Source organism: Vipera ursinii (assembly GCF_947247035.1).
Source record: "Vipera ursinii genome assembly, chromosome: 5".
Classification (NCBI taxonomy): domain Eukaryota; kingdom Metazoa; phylum Chordata; class Lepidosauria; order Squamata; family Viperidae; genus Vipera; species Vipera ursinii.
The window spans coordinates 1638216-1662538 of NC_139518.1; the positions used below are offsets into that span (position 1 = coordinate 1638216).

Below are 24323 nucleotides of genomic sequence, written 5' to 3' on the forward strand. Positions count from 1 at the left end.
CTATCTATCTAAACTATCTATCATCCGTCTAATCTATCTATCTATCTAATCTATCATCTATTAATACTATACAGTATCTATCTATCGCCTATCTAGTCTATCTATTGTCTATTAATACTACATCTATCTTATCTTATCTTATCTATCTATCTATCTATCTATCTATCTATCTATCTATCTATCTATCTATCTATCCAAAGTACAATAAAATGTTAAAACATGAAAACAGTATACAAAAATTAAGATTTTAATCTCTGCCCGGCCTCGACTAACATCCATGCACCATTTTTACGTTTCCCACGTATTTATCACATGTATTTATTCTTGACTTATGACCCCAACTGAGCCCAACATTTCTGTTGTTAAAGTGAGTCTTGTGACTTTTCTTCTCACAATTATTAAGTGAATTGCTGCAGTTGTTCAGTTAATAACAGGGCTGTTAAGTGAATCTGGCTTCCCCGTTGACTTTGCTCGTCTGGGGGGGAGGGGGAGGGGGAGGGGGAGGAAAAAAAAGAGAGGAAGAAGGGAAAGAGAAGAATTAGAAGAAGAGAAAGAAGGAGAAGAAAGAGGAGAGAAAGGAGAAGGAGGAGGAGAAGAGGAGGAAGAGAAGAGAAAGAGAAGGCAGAAGGAGGGGAAAAAACAGAAGAAAGAGAAGGAGGAGAGCAAGAGAAGGAGGAGAGGAAAAGAAAGAGAAGGGGAAGGAAAAGGAGGAGGAGGAGGAGGAGAAGAGGAAGAAAAGAAAAAGAGAAGAAGGAGAAGGAGAGAAAGAGAAGGAGGATAAGAGCAAGAGAAGGAGGAGAAGAAAGAGAAGAAGAAAAAGAAGAGGAGGAGGAAAAGCAGAAGGAGAAGAGGAGGAGGAGGGGAAGAAAGAGAAGGGGAAGGAGAAAGAGGACGAGGAGGGAGGATGGTGGTGGCAAAAGAGGAGCAGGAGGAGGAGAAACGGCGTCATTACCCACCGAGAGTAAATGGGGAGTAAAACCCAATGGGCCCAAAATGGAGGGGCTCCAAGCGATGCAAAGGAGGGTCTCACTTTGCTGGCTATTGGATGGGCCAAGCTACCACCGCCCCCCCTCCCATTAGCTGGCCGGACCCTCAGTGTCCACTCTTGACTGCCCTACACCTGCGCCCCCTCCCCAAATAAGGCCGGGGCCGAGCCTGGCGAGGCCCCCCCTCCCCGCGGAAGGTGGCATGCAGGCACCCCAGTGCCCAGCCAGCCCCTCCCGGCCGGGCCCAGGACCCTCGCACCGCCGGCCAGCTGGCTGGCTATCCAGGCCGAGGGTCCTGCGGAGCAGAAGACAAGCCGGGTGGGGGTCCCGGGCCAGAGCAGGAAGCCCCTCCCGCCCTGGAGCCAGGTCACCTGCTGCCCTTTGGCCCGGGCGCTTGGCCGGAGCGCCTGGAAGGTCAGCGGGAGCAGCTGGTCAAAAGGTGAGCTCACTCAAGAATGTCCCCCTTATCTTGATGGCCCAGACGCTCTCCTCCTCCTCCTCCTCCTCCTCCTCCTCCTCCTCCTCATTTTTTATTTAGGGAGGGGGAGACGAGGCGATCCTCTGGGGATGGGGATGGAAAAACACAGCTGCCATGGGAAGACGCCAGCCTGCAAAGATGGGATTTTCCTTTGATATCCCCCCTTTTTCTAAGCTTTTAAAACTTACTCCTTGCTTCTGTACAGAGTCCTCGACTTATGACCACGGGTTTGGCGGCTCAGCGAGACGGCTGCTGAGTGAGTTTTGCCCTCCTCCTCCCCCCCGGCCCGTTCTGCAACCTCTCTCGTCACAGTCATGAAGCGAAAATCACTGCCGCTGCGGAGTTATTAAGTGAATCCGGCTTTCACCCCCTCCCCACGTTCATTCATTTCATTTCATTTATTAAATTTGTATGCCGCCCTTCTCCCGAAGGACTCAGGGCGGTGAACAGGGCATATATAAATAGAAAATACAAAAATTAAAAGAGAATTAAATAATTGCCCAGATAAAACAGTAACAATATAAAAACCCATTAAAAACCCTAACATCCCCCACGTTGACTTTGCTTTTCCCCCCCCTTGCAAAAAGGGGGTCACGTGACCCCAGGAGACTTGGCAACCGTCACAAATACATGCCAGTTGCCGAGCCTCTGAGTTTTGATCATGTGACCCGTGGGGATGCTGCGACGGTCGTTAAGTGTGAAAAACGGTCCAAAGTCACTTTTTTTTCCCCCAGGGCTGCTTGTAAGTTGGAACAGATGCTAAACGAACAGCTGTAAGCCGTACTTTATACTTTTTTTAGCTTTTAAAATGACTTACGGCTTGTATTCCACACTTTTTATGCTGGCCGATAATCGTAATCAAGATCAGACGGAGAAGATTTACAAAGCTCTAGAAGCTTTTTAATCCAATACGGCTAGTCCTTGACTTAGAACGGTTCATTTACTGACCGTTCGAAGTTACAACGGCACTCCAAAATGTGATTTACGACCAGTCCTCGCACTTACAACCGATGCGGCCTCGTCAAGGTCACACGATCAAAATTGCACCCATTTGGACTTCTGATCCGGGACTTTGCGACTCAGTTTAGCCAGAAACGGGAACCGGCCTTTGCAATCTGGGCCGCAAGACTCTGGGTGACCAGGAGAAGGTGCCAGAGTTCAATTGTTCTGAACCTCTTCACTGCCCCCTAATGGCTGTTTCAGGTATTGCAGTCTTGATTCAAGAGCTCTAGCAAGAATCATGGGACATTTCTTTTATTTATTTATTTTGCTCCAACCGGGATCTGGCTAACTTCATTTTGGCTTGTTCGATGGATCTTTCCAAGATAATAGCTTCGCTCTAATTTCTCCATCTGCTCTCAAAGGCAGGATTAACCCCCACTTTCAAATAATCAAACATTAATAGAATGTTGGTTATATTTATATTCTATACCACATTACAAAAAAGATGTTGAGACTCTGGGGAAAAGTGCAAAGAAGAGCAACTGAGAAGATTTAAAGGCCTGGAAGAACGGTTGCAGGAACTGGGTTTGGCTAATCTAAAGAAAAGAAGAAACAGGAGAGACATGATAGCAGTATTCCAATATTTGAGGGGCTGCCCCAAAGAAGAGGGGGTCACATTATTCTCCAAAGCACCAGTGGGAAGGACGAGAAACAATGGTTGGAAACTTACCAAGGAGAAAGGCAACCTGGAATTAAGGAGAAACTTCCTAACAGGGAGGACAATTAACCAGTGGAACAGCTTGCCACCAGAAATCGTGGGCACTACATCCCTGGAGATTTTTAAGAAGAGGCTGGACAGTCACTTGTCTGAAATGGTAGAGGGGTCTTTTTGCTTAAGCAGGGGGCTGGACTAGAAGACCTCAACAGTCGCCAACACGACCAACCCTCAACATATGCCTGACCCAGGTCCTTGGGAAGGACTCAATAGATGGATAAAAATGCCAAATTCAGTCTGAAGATCTGGCTGACTGCGTGAACCATAATAATAACCATCGGCATTGACAAAAATCATCAGTCAGTTGCAAAAGACTTGGAACAGCTTAAATCCTGCCACGAGACTGGACAACACCCATCAAACATCCACATCCTTGGGAAGGACTCCATAAGTGTGCCAAAAGGCCAAATCCAGACTAATCTACTGGCTGACTATACGACCAACGCCAACAACAACAACCATTTGAACACCATAGGCATTGACAAAATCCCTATCAGTCAATTGCAAAAGGCAGCTTCGCTTGGAACCGCTTAAATCCTGCGACAAGAATTACAATACATCCACATCTGCCTCTCCCAGGTCCTTAGGGAGGACTTGAGATAAAAAGGCCAAATCCAGTCTAAACATCCGGCTAACTGTGCGACGATCCATAACAATAGCCACCACTGGCATTGACAACATCTCCATCAGTCAATTGCAAATGGCAGCTTCGCTTGGAACAGCTTAAATCCTGCTAGGAGAGCGTGAACGCCATCGAACAACATCTGAGTCATTGAGAAGGACTCAAGAGGTGGACAAAAATGCTAAATTCAACCTGAGCATCTGGCTGACTGTGCAAGAAATCAAAATAACAAGCATGGGCATTGACCAAATCCCTATCAGTCAATTACAAAAGGCCGGTTTACTCAAAACAATGCCAAATCTGGTCTTAAGCTTCTGGCTAACCATGCGGTCCAGCATCATCATAATAAAATGCCAGCATTGGAATAGAATAACAGACTTGGAAGGGACCTTGTAGGTCATCTAGTCCAACCCCCTGCCCAAACAGGAATCCCTACACCATTTCTGACAGATGGCAGCTCAGTCTCCTCTTGAAAGCCTCCAGCGACGAAGCATCGACAACAGCAATAACAGTAATATAAACCAACAATGATGGCTAATGGGAATGATGGGGAACTGAACAGCTCAAACCTCCGTCTATCTCTCTGACCGGGAAGGCTCTTAAAATTTTTCTTTTAAAACCTGATCGCTTTCATTATTCCACGTATTTTTAAGGAAACAGGAGAGAGAGAAAGACTAGCCCAGGATGCTGAATGCAGCTTTTTCACCCGAAGTAACCGGAAACGCAGCTCCCGTTCTTTTCCTGCCAATTTTTTTTTCTCTCTTCTCAAGGTGTGTGCTTTGCAAATTGCCGACAGGAAGCACACAATTGATATATTAACAATTTTAGAAATTTTTAACACGTGGCCAGACACTCTCAGACAAAGCACTTAGTCAGAAAAAGCTATTTCAAACACTTGAGAGAGGCTTTGCCGGCCTCGCCTCCTTCCTCTCAACGGTTCTGGCTGCTGTGCCCAATTGCGCGCGGGGGTAGGGGTTAGGATCACAGGTGGTCCTCAGTTTACGACCACAATGAAGCTGGAAATGTCCGTTGCTAAGCGAGACAGTTGTTAAATGAATTTTGCCCCATTTTACGACCTTTCTTGCCAGGGTTGTTAAGTGAATCACTGCAGCGGTTAAGTTAGTGACACGGTCGTTAAGCGAATCTGGCTTCCCGCCCATCAACTTTGCTGGCCGGAAAGTCGCCAAAGAGGATCACGTGACCCCTCCAGGGAGGCTTCAACTGTCATCAGTACACGCCAGTTTCCAAGCATCTGAATTTGGGATCAGGTGACCGTGGGATGCTGCAACGGTGGTTAAGTGTGAAAAATGTTCATCGGTCCTTTTTCCCAAGAGCTCTTCTCACTTCAAACAGTCATTAAACTAATTGTTGTAAATTGAGGACCACAGGCACTTTCGGTTCAGAGGCACGATCCTGGGCCGGATGACTTTGGGCCAATCACCAGGAGACGGGGAGTTCTAGTCCCGCCTCAGGCATGAAAGCCAGCTGGGTGACTTTGGGCCAATCACCAGGAGACGGTGAGTTCTAGTCCCGCCTCAGGCATGAAAGTCAGGTGGGTGACTTTGGGCCAATCACCAGGAGACGGTGAATTCTAGTCCCGCCTTAGGCATGAAAGCTAGCTGGGTGACCTTGGGCCAATCAAAAGGAGACGGTAAGTTCTAGTCCCGCCTTAGGTGTGAAAGCCAGCTGGGTGACTTTCAGCCAGTCACCAGGAGACGGTGAGTTCTAGTCCCGTCTTTGGCACGAAAGCCGGCTGGGTGACTTTGGGCCAATCACCAGGAGACGGGGAGTTCTAGTCCCGTCTTTGGCACGAAAGCCGGCTGGGTGACTTTGGGCCAATCACCAGGAGACGGGGAGTTCCAGTCCTGACTTAGGCATGAAAGCTAGCTGGGTGATTTTGGGCCAATCACCAGGAGACGGTGAGTTCTAGTCCCGCCTTAGGCATGAAAGCCAATTGGGTAACTTTGGGCCAGTCCCCTCCACCTCTCTCAGCCCAATCCACCTCACAGGGTTGTTGTGGAGAAAATAAGAGGAAGGAAGGTGTGTTGGATACATCTGCCACCTTGAGTTGTTTATACATGAGAAAGGAGAGATATAAATAAACGAAAGCTAAGATAGCAGGGACAGGGGGATGAAATTTACAACTGCAATTTGCAAACAAGGATTCATGGCTTGGCATAAGACGGACCTCCCGCCCAGCATGCTGCATTCAAGCAGGAGTTAAACCCATCTCTGTTTAAGGCAATGTGTGAACTCAGATTTGGGGGGGCCGGAGGGGGAGGCAGTGTTGGCCACCACCTCCTCTCCCCACTCCAACATTTTCCAAGCCCCCCCCTCAAAAACCCTTCCTTTGTACAGGGAGTCCTCAACTTACGACAACAGAGCCCCACATTTATGTTGTTAGGTGAGAAATTTGTTAAGTGGATTTTGTGCCCCTTTTTATGGCTTTTCTTGCCACGGTCGTTAAGGGTGTCCGGCTTCCCCGTCAGAAGGTCACAAAGGAGGATTACGTGACCCTGGGACACTGCGACGGTCATAAATGTGAGTCAGTTTCCGAGTGTAAATCACGTAACCCTGGGGATGCTGCAATGGTGGTTAAGTGTGAAAAACAATCACGAGTCCTTTTTTTCCAGTGCCGCTGTGACTTCGAACCGTCGCTAAATGAAACAGTTGAAAAGGGAGGACGACCTGCATACCGGCAAGCCAGCATCCCTGCTTGGTGAAATCCCCGTCTCTCAATTTTCCTCCCCTGGAGACAATCCTGTCTACGCACACATGAAGGAGGTGCCGGGAAAAGGGGAAAACACCCACCCACAATCGCACACACAAATCAGATTCCCGCCCCCAGGTGCTCAAACCGCCTTCCCCAAATTTGGAATCCGGGAAAATGAAGTCCCCGAATCTCTGCAGGGAACCCCAGGCTGCATCGGAGGAGGATGATGCAATGCTGGCTAGTGGCATGCAAATCGTCTCCGCCCTTTCCCAGAAGGAAAACCTCGCTCCCTCGCAGGAGGAAAACCCCCTCCTCGCCTTGCGACAGGGCGTCCCTCGAACTCAGCACAATTATTATTATTTGCACACTTACACACACACACACAGGGTTTCCTGCACTCATCCTATGCGTTTTCCCACGCGTCTTCAATTCACGGCAGGCTCCTGCTGAATTAAGTTGTGCAGGCAGTCCTCGACTTACAGCGGTTTTGCTTTGTGACCGACATTACAATGGCGTTGAAAAAAAAAGAGAGACTCAGGGCCGTTTTTCACACTGATGGCCGTTGCAACATCCTGGCGGTCCTGGCCTTGAAATTCAAAGGCTTTTGCAACGGGATGGTCATGTGACCCCAGGACACGCCAAGCATCATAAAAGCGAGTCAGTTGCCCAGCAACCGGATTTTGATCACGAGACCACGAGGAGGCTGCAATGGTCATTAAAGGTGAAGAACGGTCCTGAGGAACCTTTTTCAGTGTCGCTGTTACTATGAACAGTCACTAAGTGAGAACTAGATGTACTTGATCTCCCATTGGTTGCAAAGCCGTTTTTCACACTTAATGACCGTCGCAGCATCCCCACGGGTCACCTGATCAAAATTCAGAGGCTCGGCAACTGGCATGTATTTGTGACGGTTGCCAAGTCTCCTCAAGACCCTCCCAGGAGACCCACCCAACATAGTTCGGCGCCTCGCAGGAGAAGAAACGGAAGCAGAAGGCCAGCTTTACACCACAATTAAAGACCCACTTAATCAGGGCTCAGCCGCCTTGCATGCCTGAGGCGGGACTAGAACTCTCTGTCTCCTGGTGATTGGCCCAAAGTCACCCAGCCGGCTTTCATGCCTGAGGCGGGACTAGAACTCACCGTCTCCTGGTGATTGGCCCAAAGTCACCCAGCCAGCTTTCATGCCTGAGGCGGGACTAGAACTCACCGTCTCCTGGTGATTGGCCCAAAGTCACCCAGCCGGCTTTCATGCCTGAGGCGGGACTAGAACTCACCGTCTCCTGGCGATTGGCACAAAGTCACCCAGCCGGCTTTCATGCCTGAGGCAGGACTAGAACTCACGGTCTCTCACTTTCCAACCCAGTGCCTTAACCACTAGGCCAGGGGTAGGCAACCTTGGCCCTTTCATGACTCGTGGACTTCAAGTCCCAGAATTCCTGAGCCGGTATGGCTCAGCTTGGAAACCTCTCCCTTTCCCCTCTGCATGGCTGGCTCAGGAATTCTGGGAGTTGAAGTCCACGAGTCATAAAAGAGCCAAGGTGGCCCACCCCTGTGACTAGACCCAAGTGTCCAATGGGCACCTACCACGCACAGCGCCACTGAGCAAGCAAACCCCTCTCAGCCAAAGAGCTTCGCAGGGGTGCCTGGGAGGATTCCCAAGACCATCATCCACCTCGAGCCTCCAACGCTGGGAAGCGAAGGGCTGTCAGAGCGACCAAAGCCCAACCAGGCCTGTTGTTGTCGCAACCGCCCTTTCTCCTTGGCTCAGCTGCCAACCCCAGGGGCCAAGGAGCCCAAACGCCTCTGGCGCCCAGATCAAAATCCTTTTTAATTAAATGTTTACACCAAACTTTGAAGAGAGTGGAGCTGCCGCTTCCCAGCCAGGAACACGTGGTGTTGTGATGTTGTGCGTTGTGCAGGGAGACCTTCTCCGTCCCACCTTCCTTGCAACCTGACGGGGGGGGGTGGCCCTTCCGGATCGCAGAAAAAGGGGAGGGCAGGAAGGAGGGGGCACCTGGGAGCAAGTCCAGGTTGCAAAATCCTGCGCCCGCAAACAGCTACTTTCCTTGGGAAACATCTTCCTTTTTACCCCTTCAGCTATCCCAAGACTTTTCGGGAGAACGTACAACTAGTCCTCGACTTACAAGAGTTTGCTTTGTGACCGTTCTAAGTTACAACGGCAGGAAACCCTATAGCCATGGTGGCGAACCTATGGCACGGGTGCCACAGGAGGCACACAGAGTCCTCTCTGTGGGCACACGCACCGTCGCCCCAGTCCTAGGCCTTCAAATAGGTTTTATAAAACCTTTTCGTTTCAGGCCTCCGCCGCTGTGTGAAAAAAAAAAGGTTCAATCCATTTCAACTTCTCGCGGGGAAAAAAAAGATCTTGCAAAGTTGGAATTGATTGATTGAACTTTTTAGTCCCACCCAGTCTGCCGTTACCTACCGCAGCCACGCCCACCCAATGGGCCACGCCCACCCGGCCCCCGACGACACATAAGTAGGTTTTGGGTTGCAGTTTGGGCCCTCGGTCTCTAAAAGGTTCGCCATCACTGCCCTATAGCATCCTGGTTGTCCAACCTTTTCTTGAACACCTTCAGCTCAATCCATGAGCACCTTGACGAGTAAATAACACTTCCAATATATACCCCCCTGAACAGGAGGTTGGACTAGAAGACCTCCAAGGTCCCTTCCAATTATTCTATTCTATTCTATTCTATTCTATTCTATTCTATTCTATTCTATTCTATTCTATTCTATTCTATTCTATTCTATTCTATTCTATTCCATTATTCTAACCGCAAGTTGAAGCTGGCAGGAATAGCCAATACTCCAGAAGTTACAGGCTTAAGATACAGGACAATCTGGACAGACTCAAACACTGGGCACTATCTAACAAAATGAAATTCAGCGGTGGAAAAAGTAAGGTTCTACATTTAGCCCAGAGAAACCAAATGCACAGGTATAGCATAGGGGGTACCTTGTTCGATAGTAGTAACTGTGAGAGGGATCTCGGAGTCCTAGTGGACAATCACTTCAATATGAGCCAGCCGTGTGCTGCAGCTGCCACAAAAGCCAATGCAATCCTAGGCTGCATCAACAGAGGGACAGAATCAAGATCACGTGAAGTACTAATACCACTTTACAATGCCTTGGTAAGGCCACACTTGGAATACGGCATCCAGTTTTGGTCAACACGATGTAACAAAGATGTTGAGACTCTGGAAAGAGTGCAGAGAAGAGCAGCAAAGATGATCAGGGGAGTGGAGGCTCAAACATACAAAGAACGGTTGCTGGAATTGGGTATGTGTAGTTTAATGAAGAGAAGGGTGAGGGGTGACAGGATAGCAGCCTTCCAATATCTCAGGGGCTGCCCCAAAGAAGAGGGAGTCAAGCTATTCTCCAAAGCACCTGAAGGCAGGACAAGAAGCAACGGATGGAAACTAATCAACCAGAGAAGCAAACTGGAATTAAGGAGAAACTTCCCAACAGTAAGGACAATTAACCAGTGGAACTCCTCGCCTCCAGAAGCTGTGAATGCTCCAACACTGGAAGTGTTCAAGAAGAGACTGGACAGCCATTTATCTGAGCAGGGGGTTGGACTAGATGACCTCCAAGGTGCCTTCCAACTCTGTTATTCTATCACTATTGTTATTGTTATTATTAAACTTTTATTCATTAAACATGAAAGTCTGTTAACTGAACACTCAAATTGACTGGCATGGTTGACACGGGTTGCTGCCGGCATCCTAGGTATCAACCAGGTATCATCATCATCATCATCATCATCATTAAACTTTTATTCATTAAAGATGAGACTCAGTCAACTGAACACTCAAATTGACTGGCACTGATGGTTGACACGGGTTGCTGCCAGCATCCTAGGTATCAACCAGGTACCTCCTTAAAATGTATGATGATGATGATGATGATGATATTATTATCATTATTATGGGTAGATTTCAACTCCCAGAATTCCCCAGGTGCCAGACCAGCCAACAAATCACAAGACAAAAAATGACAAGAAGAATTTTCTTCAGAACCCCCCTCCCCCCCGTGATTGGGGCACCCAGAAATCTGGGGAGCAGGCAGCCCCTTTGGGGCAACTGGTGCCCTGCAGACGCCACGCTCGCCACAGGTACCGTCCTTGGGGGTCCAGCAACTCCCCTGCCACCCCCCAGACCCCAAACGCAACATCGTTAAACCTCTCTTTGGAAAAAGGGAACCGTGCGGGCTTATCCATCCCCGTCTCCAGCATTATCTTTTAAGGGTGCGTTTGGCCCTGGACATCCCCAGCACGCCCTGGAGGCCGGCTGCAAAATAAAACCGGCGGCTGGGTGGCCACAACTCACATTTCTGTCTGGAAGGGAGAAAAACAGATCTCTCTCACTCCGCCTCCCTCCCGAGTTGTCTGAATGAGCGCCCCGGCAAGCAGCAGGAGTTAGAATCACAGAATCCTAGAGTTGGAAAAGGCCTTGGAGATGATGATGATGATTTATTTATTTATTATTATTTATTAATTTAATTTTTATACCGCCCTTCTCCCGAAGGACTCAGGGATGAAGATGATGATGATGATGATGATGATGATGATGATGATAATAATAATAATAATAATAATAATAATAATAATAATAATAATAATAATAAGAAGAAGAAGAAGAAGAAGAAGAAGAAGAAGAAGAAGAAGAAGAAGAAGAAACAAACCTTGGAGGTCATCTAGTCCAACCCCCTGCTCAGGCAGGAAACCCTATACTATTTCAGACAAAAGGGCTGTCCAGCCTGTTCTTAAAAACTTCCCAGTGTCTTCTAGTCCAGCCCCCAGGCCAAGATCATAGAATCACAGAGCTGGGAGGGACCCTGGAGGTCTTCTAGTCCAGCCCCCAGGCCAAGATCATAGAATCACAGGGCTGTGGGAGGGACCTTGGAGGTCTTCTAGTCCAGCCCAGGCCAAGACCATAGAATCACAGGGCTGGGAGGGACCTTGGAGGTCTTCTAGTCCAGCCCCCAGGCCAAGATCATAGAATCACAGGGCTGGGAGGGACCTTGGAGGTCTTCTAGTCCAGCCCCCAGGCCAAGATCATAGAATCACAGGGCTGGGAGGGACCTTGGAGGTCTTCTAGTCCAGCCCCCTGCCCAAGATCATAGAATCACAGGGCTGGGAGGGACCTTGGAGGTCTTCTAGTCCAGCCCCCTGCCCAAGATCATAGAATCACAGGGCTGGGAGGGACCTTGGAGGTCTTCTAGTCCAGCCCCCTGCCCAAGATCATAGAATCACAGGGCTGCGAGGGACCTTGGAGGTCTTCTAGTCCAGCCCCCTGCCCAAGATCATAGAATTACAGGGCTGGGAGGGACCTTGGAGGTCTTCTAGTCCAGCCTCCAGGCCAAGCAGGAGACCCTATACCCTCCTAGAATAATGGCTATCCAGCCTTCTCTTGGAAACCTCCCCAGATGGAGCACCCCTGATTAATCGCCCCTCCCACTTTGGGGAAAGGCACCCCCCAAAGGACACCCCAGCTTCTCAAGGGGCCTGCAGGACACCTGGCTACGGGCCAGACCCTTCCCAAGGCCGGCCTCGGCCGCCCGGGTGCCCTCCAGCCTAGGCTGGCACCCGGGCTCCTGCCCACCGGGAGGTGCCACCTTCGTGGCCGGTGCCAGGGCCTTCATCTTGGGTTCGCTTTGAAGCGCCGGAGAGCCAAGGCTGGAGACTTCTCCACGGAAGCCCAGGAGAGCGCAACCCTCTTGGGTGCCAGCGTGCTCCCCCACCCCCCAGCCTTCCTGGCTGCCTGCTTCCCCCTGCCAAGCCCGCTTCCTTTTGTGGCTTAAAAAAAAGAGAGAGAGAGAGACCTATTTGATCAAACCGGGAGTTGATTTAGCAGCTTATCCCCAAAAAGGCATTTAGTCAAACTGGTTGGACCAGGAGCAGAGCGCCTGGGGGTGGCAGGGAAGATGAGCGGGGAAGGGAGGGGGGGAAGGGGGGGGGAGGGAGGGGGCCAGACACCCAGCCGAGGGGCTGGGTCCTTGGGGGGGGTGTATGCTGGGGTGGGGGGTGGGGGGAGATGCCTTTCAGCCTGGGCTGCTAAAACTTCCCAAAGAGGAGATGAGAGGCAATCAGCCGCCATCCTCTTCCTTCGACTCGGGCACGGCGTCCCTCTCCTCTTACGGCGGTTCGTTTAGTGACCGCTCAGTCACCACGACGGTGCCGAAAAAAGGGAATCCTCACCCTTTCTTACACTTACGCCCGTCGCAGCGTTTCCCCACCACCACCACCACCACCTGTGGTCCAGGCCAGGGGTCGGCAACCTCGGCTCTTTTATGACTCGTGGCCTTCAACTCCCAGAATTCCTGAGCCAGCTATGCTGGCTCAGGAATTCTGGGAGTTGAAGTCCACGAGTCATAAAAGAGCCGAGGTTGCCGACCCCTGGTCCAGGCGATCCAAATTCGGCCGCTTTGGCGACCCGACTCACATTTATGACGGTCGCAGTGTCCCCCGGGGAGCGGGGGAGGGAGAGGGGGTTGGGTGACAATCCCCTTTTTGCTCACCTTCCGACAAGCAAAGCCAAAGGGGAAGCCGAGTTCGCGTGACCACCCGTGTTCCTAACTTAACGGCCGCAGCGATTCACTTAACCACCGTGGGAAAGAAGGTCGTAAAGCAGGGCAAAACTCGCGTGACAAACGTCTCAACTCTGCAACCTAAATTTTGGGCTCAGCTGTGGTGGTAAGTTGAGGACCAGGTAAGCTGAGGGTGGAAGCGCTTTGGGTCTAGGGGTCTTTGGGGAGAGGGGTCTTCCAAGCTGTATTCTTTGGTCCGAGATCACCTCGTGGTCTCCCATCCGGATGCAACACGGGTTACTCTTCCCAAGGCCAGCTAAGGAGCGCTGGGAACTGACCTCTAGTTCAGTGTATCCCAACCTTGGAAACTTTTAAGAGGCGCGGACTTCAACTCCCAGAATTCCCCAGCCAGGAAAGCTGGCTGGGGAATTCTGGGAGTTGCTACTGGCTTCAAGCTCTGAAGGTTGAGAAACCCTTCCCAAAATTCACAATCCGTAGGGGGGGGGAGCAGAATTTTAAAAAGGTTGACGCAATTCCTCAGAGAATCCAATCAGATTGCAGTCACCGTCAACCGTCCGCAACCTCCTGACAAAGGCCTGGACTTCAAATCCCAGAATTCCCCCTTCTGCACAGAGCAGGGAACTCTGGGCGTTGAAGTCCCCTGCCGCTGGAGGATACCAGGCTGGAGAAAGGATGAGCCCAATCAACGACTCCCCGCCGTTTTTTTCCTATTTTAATGCTAGATATTGTTGTTTTTAAGAGAAGGGCGGCCTCTCCGTTTAATAAATAAGTAAAAATATAAATAATATAAATATAAATATAAATATAAATAATATAAATATAAATATAAATGATATAAATATAAATAATATAAATATAAATATAAATATAAATATAAATATAAATATAAATATAAATATAAATATAAATATAAATATAAATATGGCTGTCATAGTCTTTCCTGAATCTTATGGAATCTTACTCAAAGCAGTTTGCAAAAATCCGGTTTCTAAGCTTCTGGCTAACCACGCGGTCCACCATCATCATAATAAAATGCCAGCGTTGGAACAGAATAACCAACTTGGAAGGGACCTTGTAAGGTCATCTAGTCCAACCCCGTGCCCGAATAGGAGTCCCTTCTTGCGCCCAGGCAGACCTCCTGCAAGGAACGCCTGGACAGGAGGCTTTTTGTCGCTGTTAAATCCAAGCTGCCCCCTCAAACAGGTGCAAAGCCACAAACGGCCCCTGCACGGACACCCCAGGAACCGGCCAGACTCACACACACACACACACACACCCAATACACAAAAGCTCTGGGTCACACACACACCCCAGCCCGGAGAGACCCAGCGCAATTTTTTTTAAAAAGGTGGAGATTTAACTGCCGGCTTGGGGATGCCCCCGTGACTTTTTCGCCCTCTCTGGGGTGCCCAACGCAGCAACCAAGTGCTAGGTGCAGACCCCCCCTCCCCTCTATTTTTTTTCTCTCTTTCTCCCTGGCCCCTTCCCCAAAGTGTGGGTCTCCCCCTGCAGCGCAAGGCAGGTGCTGGCCGGGCGCCTGGCCCTGCGGCTAGGCGCGAGGAGGGGACGGGGGGGGGCGGAGAGGGGGAAGGCGGTGGAGGAAAGCTGGCTGGGTTTGTGATTCAACACACACACACACACAAAAACCCTTCCCCGGGGCTATGCGCAGCGCCACCCTCCCTTCCCAGGCGCAGCAAAGCAAACACACAACTCCTTCCCCTGCGCCGGGCGGACACCTGTCCAGCCATGTTCGACAACTCCCCAAAAAAGGCATAAAAATAAACTTTCCCCTCTTTGCGCAAAGTTTTTCTGCCCCCCCACCCCGATTCTGGCCACCTCCAGAGACGCATGAATGAAAGGAGGGGCATTGCCGGGGGGGGGGGGACCGCAGAGTTGTGTAAGAACACACCCGCCGAGAGCTCTCTTGAGTCAACAGCAGATTAGAGACACACGCCGGGGCGACAACAACGGAGGGCGCGCGACAAATGCCGCACGCCTGGGCGGAGCAGGAGTGGAAAGGGTGGGGTGGGGTGCAGGGAGTCCGAATCCCATGCTCCACGGATGGAAGCCGCACACACCCCGAACAACCCACCCCACGAGCAGAAAAGGGAGAATGCAGGGAACCCCCAGCTTCGTTTAGTGACCCTTCAAAGTTAGCCCGGCGCTGGAAAAAGCGACTTAACGACCGTTGCAGCATCCCCAGGATCAGGACTGGGCCGCTTGGTAACCGACTCATACTTACGGCGGCCGCAACGTCCCCCTTCTGACAAGCAAAGTCAACGGGGAAGCCAGTTTCACTTAACGACCATGTGACTGACTTAACAACTGCAGTGATTCACTTAACAACAAAGATGGAGAACTTGCAGATTTAGGCCGTCCTCAATTTACAATGACTCATTTAGTGGCCGAAGTTACCCGGCACTGGAAAAAGCGACTTAACGACCACTGCAGCATCCCCTGGATCAGAATTTCACCACTTAGTAACCGACTCATACTTACGGCGGCCGCAGCGTCCCCCTTCTGACAAGCAAAGTCAACAGGGAAGCCAGTTTCACTTAACGACCGTGTGACTGACTTAACAAGTGCAGTGATTCACTTAACAACAAAGATGGAGAACTTGCAGATTTAGGCCGTCCTCAATTTACAATGACTCATTTAGTGGCCGAAGTTACCCGGCGTTGGAAAAAGCGACTTAACGACCACTGCAGCATCCCCTGGATCAGAATTTGGCACCTAGTAACCGACTCATACTTACGACTGCCGCAGCATCCCCCGGGGGTCCCGCAATCCCCCTTTACGACCTTCTGACAAAGTCAACGGGGAAGCCGGATTCATTTAATGACCGTGTGACCGGCTTAACAACTTCAGTGATTCGTTTAAGAACAAAGATGGAGAACTTGCTGATGTAAGCTGTCCTCAATTTACAATGACTCGTTTAGTGACCCAAGTTGCAACGGCACTTGGAAAAAGTGACCTAGGGCCGTTTTTCACACTTACGACCATTGCAGCATCCCCAAGGTCTCTGGATCGAAACTCGGACGCTGGGCAGCTGCTTCATGTTTATGACGGTCGTGGTGTCACGTGGTCCCCCTTTTGCGACCTTCCGGCAAGCGAACTCAATGGGGAAGCCAGATTCACTTAACGACCGTGCCACTAATTTAACCACCGCAGCGATTCACTTAAGGACCGTGGCGAGAAAGGTCGTAAAATGGGGGCAAAACTCACCTCACAACCGCCTCGCTTAGCAACAGAAATCTTGGGCTCTGTTGTGGTCGTAAAACGAGGACTGCGCGCCTTGTGAGCTGCACCTCCCTCCCTTAAGAGGCTGGAGTGCTGCACACCCTTCGACTGTTCATCCCCCTCTGATTCCTCTTATCGCGCATTCGGAACCCGGGTCCCTGACGGCTTTTCAGAGAGCGAGGAAGAGCAGTTTTTCCGAATCATCCGTTTCATTTCATCGGAAAAGATCAGGCGAGATTGGAAGGCGGACCCAGATTCCGTCCGAATGGTGGGAGAGGAAGCAGTTCTCCATCTTGTGGGCTCCTCGCTGGTTTCCTTGCAGACGCTCATCCCCAACGGGGGAGGAATTCGCACCGTGATCCCCCTCCCTCCCAGCCCTGATGGCGCTCCTTCACTGGGGGATGAACCGTCTGCAGAAAATGGAGCTCAGGGAGCATCAAGGACCCCCCACTCCTTTTCCTCCTCCTCTCCGCAAGCCCCCCTCCCTTCTAGCACTGATGGTGTTCCCCAGATGGGTCATGAAAGGTCTGCAAGGAAACCACCCAGGGGCTCAGAGACCCCCAAGGACCCCACAATCCTTCTCTTTCTTTCTCTTTCTTTCTTTCTTTCTTTCTTTCTTTCTTTTTTTTTCTTTTTCTTTCTTTCTTTCTTTCTCTTTCTTTCTTCTTTCTTTCTTTCTTTCTTTCTTTCTTTCTTTCTTTCTTTCTTTCTTTCTTTCTTTCTTTCTCTTTCCTCTTCTCCTCCTCCTCTCTGCAAGTCCCCCTCCCTTTTAGCCCTGATGATGTTCCCTAGTTGGGTCATGAAATGTCTGCAAGGAAACCACCCAGCTGAGAGAGCCCCAAGGACCCCACAGATGCCCCCCCTCCTCCTCACAAACCCCTCTCTCTTCTGGTCCTGATACTATATGTTGTATGTAGTATGTTTTAGGTGTGTGTCATGTATGTGTTTCACTTTGAGAGAGGGCAACTAAATTTCATTTTTATTGTGTGCCGTTGTGCCCACAGTAAAATGACAATAAAGATTGCCTTATCTTATAACGTTCCCTCGTTGGGTCATGAAACATCTGCAAGAAAACCACCCAACTGAGAGAGCACCAAGGGCCCCACAATCCTTCCTTCCTTTTTTTTCTCTTTCCTTTTCTTTCTTTCTTTTTCCTTCCTTCCTTTTCTCTCTCTTTCCTTCCTTCCTTTTCTTTCTTTCTTTCTCTTTCTTTCTCTTTCTCTCTCTTTCCTTCCTTCCTTCTTCTTTCTCTTTCCTTCCTTCCTTCCCTTTCTCTCTCTTTCCTTCCTTCCTTTTCTTTCTTTCTTTCTTTCTTTCTTTCTTTCTATTTCTTTCTTTCTTTCTTCTTTCTTTCCTCTTTCTTTCTCTTTCCTTCCTTTTTCTTTCTTTCTTTCCTTTCTTCCTTTTCTTTCTCTCTTCCTTCCTTCTTCTTTCTTTCTCTTTCCTTCCTTCCTTCGTCTCCTCCTCCTCCTCCTCCTCCTTTCTGCAAGTCCCCCTCCCTCCTAGCACTGAAGACGTTGCCTATCTGGGTCATGAAACGTCTGCACGAAACACCACCAAGATCGGAGATCCCCACGGAGCCCTCAGCCCTTCGGCTCCTCCTGTACTCCACAAACCCCACACCCTCCCAGCACTGATCACATTCGCTAGTTGGGCCATGAAACGCCCCCAAGAAAAGCCACCAAGATCAAAGACCAGCAAGGACACACACACACACACACAGAGCGCGACCCTCTTCTCCGAGGTCCTCTCCTATGGATTCCCCGCCAGACCCCAGGAAGCTCTTCCTGAGAACGGTGGCCCCCGCATGGCCTTGACCCCCAGCAGCCTCCCACCCACCGCCCTCCGGAGCCCCCTGTCCCCCCCCCCGACTCACCCACATGGGGTCGGCCAGCTCCGAGTCCTGCATGCGGATGCAGTCCAGGCTGATCTCGATTTTGTTGGTGGGGCCATCCGGCGTGCTCTGCTCCAGGAAGTTCAGGTCGATGGGCTGGACGGAGCACAAAGGCCTGGAAGAGAGACGGGACAGGTGGTCCTCCACTTACAACCGACCTTTTCAAGGTACGACGGACCAGCTACCGGGGGAAAAAAAACCACCCATTACCGCCAACCAATTGACTTCACCACCAGACTGTTCCATTTAATGACCAGCGCTGCACAAAAAGGCCTTAAAAGCTGGGCGTCGCCGTGCAAGGGGTGAAAAAGCAGCACGGTTTGTGACCGTTAACTCTGGATCCGACTGTGGTCGTAAGCCGAGGACTGCCCGCAGGAGGCGCCGAGCAGAACTCCGCGCTGACCCCGTCTCAAGTTCCTCCTTGGTGCGATCCCAGTTTGGCGGGCAGCCAGCTTTACCGCTAGACCACGATGGAGCCCCCCCATTTCTGTTCTTAAGCCGAGACCTCTGTTAAGTCAGCTTCGCCCCGTTTTACAACCTTTCTTGCCACGGTCGTTAAGTGAATCACTGCAGTTGTTCAGCTGGCAACCTGTTAAGTCAAGTCAATCTGGCTTCCCCACCCCCACCCCCGTTGACTTTGCTTGTCTGAAGGCCACAAAAAGGGGGTCACGTGACACCCCCCCGGGGGACACTGCGACCGTCATAAATTTTGATCACGTGACCTATGAGGATGCTGCGACGGTCGTTAAGTGTGAAAAATTGTCATAAGTCACTTGTGTTCAGTGCCGTCGTAACTTGGAAGGGTCACTAAATGAATTGTTGTAAGTCAAGGACTATACCTGTTTAAGCTTCCGAGACCAGGAAGAATTGTCTGTTATTGGGGAGGAAACAGGCATTTTGGGGGGCTGCAGGTGTTCCCCCTAAGTTCATACACTAAAGCAGAACTGCACTTGAGACCCATCTAGATGACCTCAATGGGGCCAAAAGAGGAGACTGGGAGCTGGAAGGAGCCGGACAGCGAAAGCTGATGACTGATGATACTGAGGGCTAGAGACTTGAATGTGGAAGGATTTGTAGCCACCCGGTCCAGATGAGAGACGGGTACCAGGAAGGGCAAACAATTTGGTATGCAAAGAACTAATTTGCACTCACCAGCAGGGAATGAATGGTTAAATAACGATACCGGTAGTCCTCACTTAGCAACTATAATTGGAACCGGCAACTTGGCCGTTCAGTGAAGCAGTCACTAAATGTCAATCCACGACAGGGATTATCCCGATTTCCGCTTGTCCTTCGCTTTATACACACACATCCCGTGAAGGTCGCAAATGCGAAGATGGGTGGCAAATTTTTTTCATACCAGAAGCCAGTCACTAAACTACCTAACTACCTACATCAGGGCTCTTCAAACTTGGCCCCTTCCTGACTTGTGGACTTCAACTCCCAGAATTCCTCAGCCAGCGTGGGGGAACTAAGGCCCCTTCATGACTTGCGGACTTCAACTCCCAGAATTCCTCAGCCAGCGTGGGGGAACTATGGCCCCCTCATGACTCATGGACTTCAACTCCCAGAATTCCTCAGCCAGCGTGGGGGAACTATGACCCCCTTCATGACTTGCGGACTTCAACTTCCATAATTCCTCAGCCAGCGTGGGGGAACTATGGCCCCTTCATGGCTGGCGGACTTCAACTCCCAGAATTCCTCAGCCAGCCATGCTGGCTGAGGAATTGTGGAAGTTGAAGTCCACAAGTCATAAAAGGGCCAAGTTTGAAGACTCCTGGCCTACATCTTCAAGTTCTTACATCCTTGTAACCCTGGTTTAGCCCTCGTGAGCGATGCATAAACCGCACCAAATCACACGGGGAGGGGGGAGGGGGGGAAGAGGAGGGGAGATTTTTCCAGAAATTGGGGGCTACCCCAGAGAAGGCCTTGATAAGTGGCTTAAGTAGCAGATTCATTTTGCTAACCGTGGTTGAACCACAGTTAGGTGCCCAGGGGACAACATCCCAAAATTAGGCCAAAATAAAGAAAGCTATAAAGGCAGCCCAGAACAGTTCGTTTAGCGACCGTTCAAAGTTACGCCAGCACTGAAAAAAAAGTTGCCTATGACTGGTCCTCGGAGTTACAACCATGGCCACGTCCCTACGGTAACCTGATTTTTTTTTAAAATCAGACACTTGGCAACTGGTGAGTCATGTGGTTGCCATTTGCCACCTTCCCAACCGGCTTCCATCAGGCTGCACGTCACGGTAACGGGATGCCTCGCTTAACAACCAGGGCGATTCACTTAGTGACCCTGGGGAAAAGAAATCCAGGCACATTCATACGATCCGTCCCTCAATCAAACCAGTGAACTCTCCAGCCCCGATTGTGGTCGTTAAATCGAGGACTACCTGTCCTGAATTAAAATGGATTTTTAACTGCTTGATGAGGGAGGGGGGTCTCCTCCACGGTACCCCGCCGCCCCCTCGTCCCACTTACTGCTCCAAGATGTCCCACAGCTGCTCAAAAACCTCCGGGGGGATGTATTCCCGCGCCTGGGATCCTTGCGACATGCTGGGATGATAAAAGCTCTCCGTCCACGAAAAATGGCCGGGTGGATCCACGAACCTGCAAGGGGATGAACGTTAAATTCTAAGCTTTTATCCTGCTGTTTTATCGTCTTTTCAAGCAGAGAGGGACAGCTTCTCAGGGGCTGCCCCAAAGAGGAGGGAGTCAAGCTATTCTCCAAAGCACCCGAAGGCAGGACAAGAAGCGATGGATGGAGAGAAGCAACCGGGAACTAAGGAGGAATTTCCTGACAGTGAGGACAATTAACCAGTGGAACTCCTCACCTCCAGAGGTTGTGGGTGCTCCAACATTGGAAGTTTTTAAGAAGAGACTGGCCAGCCATTTGTCTGAAATGGTATAGGGTTTCCTGCCTGAGCAGGGGGTTGGACTAGATGACCTCCAAGGTCCCTTCCAACTCAGTTATTCTGTTCTATTCTCCCTCCCTCCCTCCCTTCCAAGAAGGCTTTTAAGAAGAGACAGCTACCTGTCTGAAATGGTGTAGGTAGGGTCTCCTGCCTGAGCAGGGGGTTGGACTAGATGACCTCCAAGGTCCCTTTCAACTTTGTTGTTGTTATTGTTGTTGTTGTTATATTATTATTATTATTATTATTATTATTATTATTATTATTATTATTATTAATTTATTAATTATTATTAATATTATTAATAATAATATTTATTATTATTATTATTTATTATTATTATTATTATTATTATTATTATTATTATTATTATTATTATTATTAATTTATACAGCTCATCCTTACAAGAGTTTATTTAGTGACCAAACGGCATGGGGAAAAAGTTCCCGACGACCGTGTCTCCTCGTTACGATCCTTGCAGCATCCCCCCTGGGTCACGTGATCAGAATCCGGATGCTTGGCAACTGGCATGTAGTTACGCCGGTTGCGGTGCCCCCCCCCGGAGGTCACGTGATCTCCTTTTGCGAATTTCTGACCCCGCCCATCTCAACGGGGGAATCCAGCTTCACTTAACGACCAGGTGACTAAATTATCTACTCCAGGGGTCTTCAAACTTGGCCCTTTTATGACTTGTGGACTTCAACTCCCAGAATTCCTCAGCCAGCAAAGCTGGCTGAGGAATTCTGGGAGTTGAAGTCCACAAGTCATAAAAGGGCCAAGTTTGAAGACCCCTGATCTACTCAGTGGTTCGCTTAACAATGGCGGCAAGAAATGTCACAAAACGGAGCAAAGCTCCCTTTAACAAACGTCTCGCTTCATCGCAAGAAATGTTGGGCTCCGTCTGCGGTCATAAGTCAAGGACTACCTAGTGTTAAAAAAAGGAGATGAAGGTGACACAGGAAGTCCTCAACCTACCGCCACAACTGAGCGCAAAATTTCTGCCGCTAAGTGAGACAGTCATTAAGTGAGTTTTGCCCCACTTTACAACTTGCCTTGCCACAGTCATTAAGCGAATCACGGCAGCTTTTCAGTTAGCCAGGCGGTCGTTCAGCGAATCCGGCTTCCACATTTGAGTTTGCATATTGGAAGATCGCAAAACGGGATCTTCTCACGTGACTCCAGGACAGTGCAAACCGTCACAAGTATGAGTCAGCTGCCCCAAGCATCCAAATTTTGATCGTGGGGAGGCTGCAACGGTCATAAGTGTGAAACACGGTCAGAAGTCCCTTTTTTAAGGTCCATCGTATCGGTCACTACATGAACTGGACTAGCTCTATGGATGTGAAACGGGAAATATCTGGAACGGTAAAATTATTGAATTAAATTCTGAGTCAGCCCCAGAATCTCCATGCGCTATTATCACACACACGTTTCATTCACACAACACAAAAATCTGCTTTCTGAATTTATTATTTATCCTCTCTGTATGGCTAAGGGACTCCGAACAGCAAAACAAGAATCAGCTATTTCCTGGAGTCACTGAACTAGCCATAAACTAAGCAAACGAACCAGGTTCTGTTTAAGACAAACCAAGATCCACGTGCAACTGGTTATTTCTGACCTGATCTGGTGGAGAGACTGCCGTGTGAATGCGACGCAACAGATAATTACGAAATTTAAATAAGGAAGCAGCAGTATTCAATGGAAATGCAATTTTAGCATCTTTTTCTATGAAATACAACACCGATCTAATATTTAATCATAACATTCAGCCCTTTGAAAGCAAAACTTCTTAAAAGTAGTTTGTTTTTTTAAGCGTGGAAAAATCTCTACGCCAGAGAATCTATACAAAAAGTCCAAGCCATTATCTTTTTGCCCTGGAATCGCCTGCATTCACACCAGATACTAACCTGGTTTGTGAGCTAGTTTGTTTTTTGCTCAGAAGACACGGAATCCCAGAGAGACGAACATTCGGGGTTTGTGCAATCCACCGAGGCCTGTGGCCTAGCCAAGGGAGAGCGCAGACCTTGAACTAACCAGGTTAAGCACTTGGGTGTGTGGTATTGCACAAACACAGGACAGGGCAAATGGGAAGGAGAAGGGAGGGAGGGAGGAAGGGGGAAGGAGAAGGAAGAAGAGAAGGGGGAAGTGAAGGGAAGAGAAGGAAAGGGGGGGAAGGAAGGAGGGAAGTGGGAAGGAGAAGGAAGAAAAGGGGGAAGGGAAGGGGGGAAGGAAGGAAGGAGATGGGAATGGGAAGGAAGGAAGGAAGGAAGGAAGGAAGGAAGGAAGGAAGGAAGGGGGAAGGAGAAGAAGGAAGAAAAGAAGGGGGGAGGGAGGGGAAGAAGGGGAGAAGGAAAGAGAGGAGGAAGGAAGGAGATGGAATGGGAAGGAAGAAGAGGAAAGGAGAAGGAAGAAAAGAAGGGGGAAGGAGATGGAATGGGAAGGAAGGAAGGAGGAAGAGGAAAGGAGAAGGAAGAAGGGGGAAGGCGAGAAGGGGAGGAGAAGGAAGGGGGAGGAAGGAAGGAAGTGGGAAAGAGAAGGAAGAAAAGGGGGAAGGGAAGGGGAAAAGGGGAGAAGGAAAGGGGGAAGGAAGGAAGGAGATGGGAATGGGAAAGGAAGGAAGGAAGGAGGGAAGGGGGAAGGAGAAGAAGGAAGAAAAGAAGGGGGAGGGAGGGGAAGAAGGGGAGAAGGAAAGAGGGGAGGAAGGAAGGAGGAAGAGGAAAGGAGAAGGAAGAAGGGGGAAGGGGAGAAGGAAGGGGGAGGAAGGAAGTGGGAAAGAGAAGGAAGAAAAGGGGGAAGGGAAGGGGAAAGGAAGGAAGGAAGGAAGGGGGAGGGGGAAGAAGGAAGAAGAGAAGGGGGGAGGGAGGGGAAGAAGGGGAGAAGGAAAGAGGGGAGGAAGGAAGGAGATGGGAATGGGAAGGAAGAAGAGGAAAGGAGAAGGAAGAAAAGAAGGGGGAAGGAGATGGGAATGGGAAGGAAGGAAGGAGGAAGAGGAAAGGAGAAGGAAGAAGGGGGAAGGCGAGAAGGGGAGGAGAAGGAAGGGGGAGGAAGGAAGGAAGTGGGAAAGAGAAGGAAGAAAAGGGGGAAGGGAAGGGGAAAAGGGGAGAAGGAAAGGGGGAAGGAAGGAAGGAGATGGGAATGGGAAAGGAAGGAAGGAAGGAGGGAAGGGGGAAGGAGAAGAAGGAAGA

At 49.9% G+C, this 24323-nt stretch overlaps 1 protein-coding gene across 2 annotated transcripts in view; it reads right to left on the reverse strand.

The window, feature by feature from the left end:
• Window positions 1–20833, reverse strand: part of TP63 (tumor protein p63) — a gene marked incomplete at its 3' end in the record, with an annotated part of 133249 nt that extends 112416 nt beyond the window's left edge. The window contains exons 1-2 of one of the 2 annotated variants that reach the window (XM_083363964.1): window positions 20705–20833; window positions 18206–18338 (exon numbers count right to left, since the gene is read on the reverse strand). In XM_083363964.1, the coding sequence (XP_083220090.1) occupies window positions 18206–18338; window positions 20705–20778 (207 nt within the window). In that variant the 5' untranslated portion in view covers window positions 20779–20833. The remainder of the gene's footprint in view (window positions 1–18205; window positions 18339–20704) is intronic. The other variant, XM_083363962.1, reaches the window with a different exon arrangement.
• Window positions 20834–24323: the final 3490 nt, after the last annotated feature.